This window comes from Sapajus apella, unplaced genomic scaffold (genome assembly GCF_009761245.1).
Source record: "Sapajus apella isolate SASKATOON/1434 unplaced genomic scaffold, GSC_monkey_1.0 scaffold88, whole genome shotgun sequence".
Classification (NCBI taxonomy): Eukaryota; Metazoa; Chordata; class Mammalia; order Primates; family Cebidae; genus Sapajus; species Sapajus apella.
In genome coordinates this window covers 6,595,178-6,604,921 of record NW_022437028.1, presented here as the reverse complement: position 1 = coordinate 6,604,921, position 9,744 = coordinate 6,595,178, and the positions used below count along the sequence as shown (strand labels likewise).

The following is a 9,744-nucleotide window of genomic DNA, read 5'->3' as shown; positions in this document are numbered from 1 at the left end:
GGAGGGAGGGAGTTAAGAGGGAGAGGGAAACTGAGTGAGGGGTGAGAGGGAGGGGGAAACTGAGTGAGGGGTGAGAGGGAGGGGGAGAGAGAGGGAGGAGGAGAGAGAGGGGGGAGAGGGAGGGGGAGAGAGAAGTGGGGAGAGAGAAGGAGGGGGAGAGAGAGACAGGAGAGTAAGAGGAGGGAGTTAAGAGGGAGAGGGAAACTGAGTGAGGGGTGAGAGGGAGGGGGAGAGAGAGGGAGGAGGAGAGAGAAGGAGGGGGAGAGGGAGGGGGAGAGAGAAGTGGGGAGAGAGAAGGAGGGGGAGAGAGAGACAGGGGAGTAAGAGGAGGGAGTTAAGAGGGAGAGGGAAACTGAGTGAGGGGTGAGAGGGAGGGGGAGAGAGAGGGAGGAGGAGAGAGAGGGAGGGGGAGAGGGAGGGGGAGAGGGAGGGGGAGAGAGAAGTGGGGAGAGAGAAGGAGGGGGAGAGAGAGACAGGAGAGTAAGAGGAGGGAGTTAAGAGGGAGGGGGAAACTGAGTGAGGGGTGAGAGGGAGGGGGAGAGAGAGGGAGGAGAGTAAGAGGGAGGGGGATACTGAGTGAGAGGGTAAGGGAGGGGGAAGATACAGGGAGGGGAGGGAGAGGGACAAAGAGAGAGTGTACTGAAACCTCCTGTTCCTCCCGCAGGGGATAGAATGTTCCTCCTTTCTGTGTCCTCCTACCCCATCCCTGCCTCCCCCAAAACAGCTCCAGGCAACTGCCCCAGGCAAGCTCCTGCCACCCCTACCCTCCACACCGAAGTCTAGCCCCTTACTGTCCCTGGAGCCTTTGCTCCTGCTCTCCCAGACAGCGCTGTCCCTCCTGCCTAGTCTGCCCTCAGCCCTGCCAGGGCCCTCCCTTGCCCCGGGGTGGGACAGGGAGGAAGTCCTCCCTGAGCTCACACTGCCCGCCCACTTCATCTGGATTGGTAGTGATTAGCTGCCTCCCACCTGCTCTGGGAGCTACCTGGGGCCAGGGCCCTGACAGGGCTTGGCACAAGACAGGTGGCCCCTGAGTGTCTGCCGAATGTGCAGACCAATGAATAAACTGATGAGTGAATAAATGAATAAAAGTAACAGCTATCCGGGGAAAGGTGGGGGGAAGGCAAACCCGTGGTCAGTTCTAAGGGTCTCAGGTTGCTGGGGGCTTCCTGGAGTTGGGAGAGGCCTCCAGCCAGGCCTAGGGCTGGCACTGGGTAAAAGTGGGTGAGTGAGTGCTGTCTCTAGAGCTGTCCCTCCACTGGGTGTCCATAAAAAGGAAGTATATTTCTATGGCAGAGGGTGGAGAATTCCAAGCTCTGCTTCCCTTCTGAAAAGGGGCTCTTTCGGCAGAGGAAGGCACTTGGGGCAAATGGCTCCAGAAGCTCTCTGGACACAGACAGGAAATGTCTGCTGAGACTCAGTCTTCCTACCTATAAAATGGGAAGTGTAACCCCAGCTCACAAGAGAGCCTCTCTGGGTCCTGAGACCATATGAGAAGGTCTTGGGGGTGCTCAGTGAATGTTAGCACTGTCTGCAACTCTGCCTGTAACCTTCCCCTGCGGGCATTTGAGAGCCCCCTCCACCTGGCCAGGCACGGTGGCTCATGCCTGTAATCCCAACACTTTGACAGGCTAAGGAGGGCAGATCACATGAGGCCAGGAGTTTGAGACCAGCCTGGCCAACATGGTGAAACCCCATCTCTACTAAAAATACAAAAATTAGCTGGGTATGGTGGTGCACGCCTGTAATCCCAGCTACTGGGGAGGCTGAGGCAGGAGAATTGTTTGAACCCCAGAGGTGGGAGGTTGCAGTGAGCCAAGGTGGTACCATTGCACTCCAGCTCGGGCAACAGAGCAAGATTCTGTCTCAAAAATAAGTAAAATAAAGAGCCCTCTCCTCCAGGAAGCTAGCCTGGCAACAGAGCAAGATTCTGTCTCAAAAATAAATAAACAAATAAATAAAGAGCCTCCTCCTCCAGGGAGCCCCCTGTGAATACCCCAGCTTGCATCCCACCAAACCAAAGCCAGGGCACTAAAGGTGTTAAGCAATCAGGCCCCTGGGCACCTCAGGTGCTGGGCTGGGCTGCAGGACCCAGGAGCGTTACAAGGAGCTCAGAGGAGGCAGGGAGAGGTCAGTGCTGGCTGAGGCAAGACGGGGCCTCTCTGGACTGTCCCCCACTACTGGGCTGCTTCTGCTTCCAAAGGCCTGGAAGCGTGACCCGAGCCCTGGTGTGCAAGGACTATGAAGAACTGGGTGGCCGGATCAGAGGGGCGGGAAGAGGCCAGTCTTGAGAGTGGGCTGAGGCCAGATTTAAGGATCTGGGCCCAACCATGGTACCCAGTGGGCTGCTGGGACCTGTGCCCTGTCCAGTTCCTTCTGCGCTGGCTAGTGAGGCCCCTAGGCTGCCAGCTTCTCTCACTTCTTCTTCCCCAAGCCAGTCATCACTGGCCCCATCTGGCTACTTTCGGGGCCTCTATATTTAGGGCCTTGGCAGTTTCTAGGCTGTGGAAAGGGGAGGATCAGGGAAAACCCTGAAATAGCCTTGGGCCAGTCCCCAGGGCCACTTGGTGTGGGAGGCAGTGGGTCACTGGTCATTATGAGACTTGCTCATGCCTAGGTACGTGGGGATGGAGTACAGTGGGAAGAGGCAGGGCAGGAACGGGCAGGCTCTGAAAGCTACTAGTGATGAGGAATGCAGCTGTGCTCCGTGCCCTTTAGAGGAATAAAAACCCATGACTAGAAGTGGCAGGGAGGCAGCTGGCAGCTGTGTGAGGGTAGCTCCCTTCTTGGAACTGTCTCAATCAAGATGAGCCATTATGAGAGGTGGTGAGCTCCCTGTCCTCGGAAGTATGCAAGCCCTGGCTGTAGGGGATGCTGCTCAGAAGATAGGCGGGGCGCTGGTGAGGCACAGTGAAACTCCAGTACTCAGTGAGGGCCTCCTGTGATTTCCAAACCTCTGCCCAACTCTGCAGCCAAATGCTTTGCATAGGATTTCCTAGGCTCAGTCCCACTGAGTGCAGCTGCAACCTTGCGGCCATGGGCAGGCTTGGATTCTTGGCCTGTCGGCAGCAGACAAAAGCAATCTGAATCCTGACTTCTCTACCTACCCTCTATGTCAACTTGGCAAACAACTTTCACTTTTTGAGCCTCAGTTTCTCCATGTGCAAAGTGAGGATGTCTACTTTATAAAGCTAAGAAGAGGATTAAGTGGGGGAAGTTCTCAACACCTCTTATTCTCCCCTACAATGGACCCAGGGCACCAGGAATGCCAGGAAGAATGAGTCACGGTCCCTGCCCTCACAGTCAGCTGGGACAGTGCTTGGCAGCGGCACTGCCTCACCAGGGGTTTCCTCTTGCCACTCAAAGTGCTGGGCGGAGGGGTGAGACCAGGAGCCAGGAACTCTGCCCAAAGGTAGCAGGGAAAGCCCTGGAGAGGAGAAGTTTGAGAGGGGTTCTGAAGGATGAATAAGAGTTTTCTGGAGGACTGAAGAGGAGTGCTTGAAGGCAGAAGTCCCCACACGTGGGTGAAGGCAGAGATGTGAAGGGTAGTAGCCCACAGTGAGGGACTGAGTTTATGGGATGGTTTAAAAGGCGGCTGACAGGTCAGAGCTGTGTATGTCAGACACAGGGGAAGATAGGGAAGTTGCAATGGGGATGTGAGTAGAGCAGGCAGGGGGGCAGGGTGAGGAGGGAGATTCCAAGGCATCCCTCCCCTGTAGATGAAATCCCTTTGCCCAGAGGCAAAGCACTGGCAGCCAGGCCCCTGGCTTCTTCATGGGCACAGCCCAAGAGCTTCGCTGCCCTGGGCTGGTGACAGCCTGGAGCCTAGGGCCAGCTGCTGCAGGGATGAGGAGGGAGGCAACAGACGGAGGGGCTGCTCCTCCCAGCCACCACCAGCCAGAAGAGGCCAAGATGACCTAGTTCCTAATGCCAGTGGTGGTGGGGGTGGGGTGGGAGGGTGCTTAAAGGCTGGGCCTGGAGGCTGAGACCCTTCTCAGAGCTCCTCTGCCTCCCAGCCCACAGACCTCGCTGCCAGCTTCTGCCCCACCTCCCTCCAAGCTTCCAAGGGCAGAAACCCACCTAGGGATGTCCAACCCCTCCCTTCCCCATTGTCATGGCAACTGCTGAGCTGGGCCTCATCAGACCCAGGGGGCCTGGAACTGGCACTGCTCTCGGTGGTGGCGCGCTGAGCGTGCTGGGAAGCTCACAGGGGCCACCATACATATGTGCGAGCAGAGCGCCTGCCCCCACCCTGCTCCACCCCCTCGCCCACGCTGGCCACTTCTCTGCATCCAGGAGCCCGGGGTGCCCGAGGAGGAACCCCAGGGGTGGGGAACTGCAGCCCTGCAGACTTTGGACTCTGTTTCCTCCAGGATCCCCTCTCCCCCTCCCACCGTCCTCCTCCAGGCAGCCAGTGCCCCTCCATCTTTGACCTTTCCCCCTCTTCCTCTAGAGGGATTTCAACCCCTAGTTTAAAGAGGGGAAACTGAGGCTCTAGGATCAGGGAGCTGCCTAAAACCTGCACATGAGGAAGGTGGTGGCAATGCCAAGATGGGGGGCCCAGGGGCAGGCAGCTCAGCCCTGGGACCTACTGAGAAGGGTGGGACAAGGGGCCCCTGAAGCCTCCCCAAATCTAGCGAGGGACCAGGGGAATCCCCAGATGTCAGCGCCTGTTAGAAGCCCTAGACACAAGGCCCTGCTCTGCCAGCCACTTGGAGCCAGCATTTCACGTCTCTGATCCTCGATTTCCTCATCTGTAAAATGGAACGGAGAGAACTGCCTTGCGGGGTGGTTGCGAGGATTAACGGGTTGGCTCAGGTGTAAAGCCTGAGGCACAAGCGAGTTACTACCCTCCCCCGCCCGCCCCACCGTCCTGCACCAGTCCTGGCCTCCTGATCTGTTCTCACTTTTCATGCCAGTCTCTCCTACCCAAGTGCACAGCAGGAAGCCCGGGGACAGCCCCTGGGCCCAACGTGTGCTTCAGATACACACTCCGGGGCATTAAGGGCTCTGGAGCTACTAAGGAAGACCCTTCCTTTGCACGGGGGCCCTCCCATCCCGTCCAACAGCACCCCAGGAGCAGACCACCAAGACGTCTCCCCTGGCATGTCACCCGGCTCCAGCTCCGGTCCTATCAAAGCCCCTTCCCCTGGTAAGCCGCGGATCGCTGACAGATTCCCGCCCCCTCCCCAGTTCCCAGCCCCCCACCCCCGCCTTCGGGGACACTAGTCCCCCTCTTGTCACCCCCTGTCTGGTGCTCGCAGATGTCACTGTCCCCATTTTCCCCGCCGATCCCCCACCGCGGCCGCACTCCCGCACCCTCTCCGCTGCTCTAATTGTGGGTGGACCCCGGAAAGGTCAGGCGTCCTGGGGGTCAGCGCCCCTCCCCGGAAAGTTGGAGCTCCCACCCCCGGCCGCTCTCACATGTCCTTGGCGGGCAGGTTCTTTCCCTCCACGATGCGGATGGACAGCGAGCTGCGCTTGGCCATCGCGGGGTCCCGCCTCTCTGGGAGCCAGACACCAGGGTCCCGGACTGCGGGCGGCGGGCGCTGGACTGAGTGCCGCGGGGGGCGGGCCGGGCTGGGAGGTGGGGGCGGGGCGGCGGGGGCGGGGCTTCGCTGCCACTCCATTCACCCCGCCCCCGCCCCACGTGCGGGGGAAACTGAGCCCGGACCGACCAATCCGCGGCTGGGGTTCCCCGGGGCGGGGCGGGGCCGGCCCAGGCCGCGGCGCTCACTGGCAGCCTGGGGCGTGAGGGGCGGAGCCTGCGCGGAGGCGCTGACGCCCGGCGGGGTGCGGGAGCTGTGGCGCAAGGGGGGCGCCCCTGGAGGCGCGGGTGGGGGATCCGGTCCGCGTGGCCTGGGCCGCGGGTGCGTGTGGGCGGCGGGTGTGGTCCAAGCGCGAGTACCAAGGAGCACCGGGTGATGGGGGGTGACTGTGAGCTGGGGACAGGCGGGCCTGGGGAGGGGTGGCGCGTGTAAGGAGGGGGGAAACGTTCCCACCGCGCCGGGACCACCGGGGTCTGGCGCGTGGAAGGCCCTGCGTGGATGGATGTGAGTTGAATGAATGAGCGTTAGGACAAATGTAGCAAACAACAGGAGTGTTTATATCACAGCCGTCTGGACCCAGGAGACAGACAGAGCCCGGGCAGCTCAGAGGTTTTGGAAATTGGCATTTGAGTCTGAGAGACCTGTTATTGTTTTGATTTTTTGTGCACCTGCTTGGGAGGAGTGGCTTTCTCAATTGTCATCTTATTTACTCCTCCTGCGTCTTCCTCAGTGGGAACGTGGATGAGGTTCACAATGGGAAGATTTCCTGTTGTAGGTCAGGAGGTCACCCAGGTGGCACGGGATGGGGCCAGGTTTGCCAGGCTTGGCCTCCCACGTACTCCATGATGACAGGCCTTTCCACTGCGGCGAGATCCTTCTCACAGATTCTGTCCAGGGCGAAGTTTCTAGAATTATCCATCTTCATGGTTCAGTCTTGGGGCCCTGCTCAGCAGTGACTGGCCCTGGACAGCTGATTCCCTGGAGGGCACTGTACCAAGCCTGACCACAGAACTGGGTCGGGACCCAGCTCCACCACTCACCCCCTTGTGGGGTGATCCTGGGCAGCTTCCTGGGCTTCTATGAGCTGGTTCGGTTTCATCGACTGCAGAGAGGGTGATGACAGCGGTAACACCTGCCCAAAGTACACAGGAGATATTGTGTGTGTGTGGGGGGGTGTCTAGCACAGATTCCAATTTCGCTTATATCATTTTATGGTACATGCACATTTCATCAAATTCAAGAGATACTAGCCAGATGTGGTGGCTCACACTTATAATCCCAGCACTTTGGGAGGCAGAGCCACGTGGGCGGGTCACCTGAGGTCAGGAGTTGGAGACCAGCCTGGCCCGCACGGTGAAACCCCATCTCAACTAAAAATACAAAAATGACCTGGGCATGGTGGTGGGTGCCTGTAATCCCAGGTACTCGGGAGTCTGAGGCAGGAGAATCGCTTGAACCTGGGAGGGGGAGGTTGCAGTGAGCTGAGATCGAGCCCCTGCACTCCAGCCTAGGTAAAGGAGTGAGACCCTGTCTCAGAAAACAGAAAATATACAGGAGATATTGGGTGTGGCGGATGTCTAGCACAGATTCTAGTTTCTGTTATATTGTTTCCTTTTTTTTTTTTTCTTTTTTTTTTTTTTGAGACGGAGTTTCACTCTTGTTACCCAGGCTGGAGTGCAATGGCGCGATCTCGGCTCACCGCAACCTCCGCCTCCTGGGTTCAGGCAATTCTTCTGCCTCAGCCTCCTGAGTAGCTGGGATTACAGGCACGCACCACCATGCCCAGCTAATTTTTTTGTATTTTTAGTAGAGACGGGTTTTCACCATGTTGACCAGGATGGTCTCGATCTCTTGACCTCGTGATCCACCCGCCTCGGCCTCCCAAAGTGCTGGGATTACAGGCTTGAGCCACCGCGCCCGGCCTTGTTTCCTTTTTTTTTCTTTTGAGATGGAGTCTAGCTCTGCTGCCCAGGCTGGAGTGCAGTGGCACGACCTTAGCTCACTGCAACCTCCACCTCCTGGGCTCAAGAGATTCTCCTGCCTCTCCTGAGTAGCTGCGACTACAGGCATGTGCACCCATGCCCAGCTAATTTTTTTGTATTTTTATTAGAGACCGGATTTCACCTTGTTAGCCAGGATGGTCTTGATCTCCTGACCTTGTGATCCGCCTGCCTCAGCCTCCCAAAGTGCTGGGATGAGCCGCTGTACCGGCCCCTCCTTTTCCTATTTTGTTATTTGTATGGTGCATGCACACTTGATCAAATTGAAAAGATACTGAAAGTTTGCAAAGATTAAAAAGAAAAGTAAGTCTCACTGGCCACACAAATTCCCTCCCACGGGCGTCTACTGTTCCTAGTTCCTTGTAAATCGTTCCGGCAGCAGTGTCTGCTTATAATGCATCAGCAGATTTATATATATATATATATATATTTTGTTGTTGTTGTTGTTGGTTTGTTTGTTTATACACAAATAGTAGCTTACTGTTTACACTTACAGTTTCACTTATTTTAACTTGGAGAGTTGTACATATTTATTCATAAGAAAACATTCTAGCCAGGCACTCATGCCTGTAATCCCAACACTTCTGAAGGCCAAGACAGGAGAACCGTTTGAGTCCAAGAGTTTGGAGGCTGCAGTGGGCTATGATTGCACCACTGCACTCCAGCCTGGGCAACTGAGGGAGAATGTGTCTTTTATATTTATTTATTTTTTGAGATGGAGTCCCATTCTGTCGCCCAGGCTGGAATACAGTGGTGTGAGCTCAGTCCACTGCAACCTCCGCCTCCCGGGTTCAAGTGATTCTCCTGCCTCAGCCTCCTGAGTGATCATGGGTGCCTGCCACCATACCTGGTTAATTTTTGTGTTTTTAGTAGAGACAGAGTTTTACCATGTGGGCCAGGCTGGTCTTGAACTCCTGACCTCACATGATCTGCTTGCCTTAGTATCCCAAGTGCTGGGATTTTGCCCAGCCTAGAATGTGTCTTTAAAAAAAAAAACAAAAAAACTTTGGGAGACCAAGGTGGGTGGATCACCTGAGGTCAGGAGTTTGAGACCAACCTGGCCAACATGGTGAAAACTCATCTCTACTAAAAATACAAAAATTAGCTGGGTGTGGTGGCATGCCCCTGTAGTTCCAGCTACTCGGGAGGCTGAGGCAGGAGAATCACTTGAACCTGGAAGGCAGAGATTGCAGTGTGCTGAGATTGTACCACTGCACTCCAGCCTGGGCAACAAGCAAGACCCTGTCAAAAAAAAAAAAAAAAAAAAAAGGCTGGACGTGGTGGCTCACGCCTATAATCCCAGCATTTTGGGAGGCCAAGGCAGGCAAATCACAAGGTCAGGAGATAGAGACCATCCTGCCTAACATAGTGAAACCCTGTCTCTACCAAAAATACAAAAAATTAGTCGGGCATGGTGGCGTGCACCTGTAATCTCAGCTACTCGGGAGGCTGAGGCAGGAGAATCGCTTGAACCCGGGAGGCAGAGGTTACAGCGAGATAAGATTGTACCACTGCACTGCAGCCTGGGCAACAGAGGGAGACCCTGTCTCAAAAATAAAAATAAAAAATAAAGCAAGTGGCCGGGCGCAGTGGCTCACGCCTGTAATCCCAGCACTGTGGGAGGCCAAGGCAGGTGGATCACGAGGTCAAGAGATCGAGACCATCCTGGTCAACATGGTGAAACCCCGTCTCTACTAAAAATACAAAACATTAGCTGGGCATGGTGGCGCGTGCCTGTAGTCCCAGCTACTCGGGAGGCTGAGGCAGGAGAATTGCCTGAACCCAGGAGGCGGAGGTTGCGGTGAGCTGAGATCACGCCATTGCACTCCAGCCTGGGTAACAAGAGCGAAACTCCGTCTCAAAACAAACAAACAAACAAACAAACAAAAAAATAAAGCAAGTAAGCAACCACGCTCATTCTGTCTGCCACTGGGCAGATGCGCCATCTTTTAGCAGGTCTGGGTTCCCGCATGTGGACAGGGCGGTTGTTGCCATTGTTTGCTTTCACCAGACAACAGCATGGCTCATGCATTTTGCACGGGAGCAAGTGCAGCTGAGAGTAAATTTCTAGAAATGGCATCTCTAGGCCAGAGGACACATGAGTGCAAAAAAGCCATGGGATTTGCCACATTTCCCAAGGTGGTGGCTGTTTTTGAGTACAGGGCCACCAACATTCAGGACGTCAGCCCCTCAGTCCT

At 56.1% G+C, this 9,744-nt stretch overlaps 1 protein-coding gene across 2 annotated transcripts in view; it reads right to left on the bottom strand.

Annotated features, from left to right (window-relative positions):
- Positions 1 to 5,568, bottom strand: part of RASA4B (RAS p21 protein activator 4B) — a 37,623-nt gene extending 32,055 nt beyond the window's left edge. For both annotated transcript variants that reach the window (XM_032255048.1, XM_032255049.1), the window contains exon 1: positions 5,422 to 5,568. In XM_032255048.1, the coding sequence (XP_032110939.1) occupies positions 5,422 to 5,486 (65 nt within the window). In that variant the 5' untranslated portion in view covers positions 5,487 to 5,568. The remainder of the gene's footprint in view (positions 1 to 5,421) is intronic.
- Between the last annotated feature and the right edge of the window lie 4,176 nt (positions 5,569 to 9,744).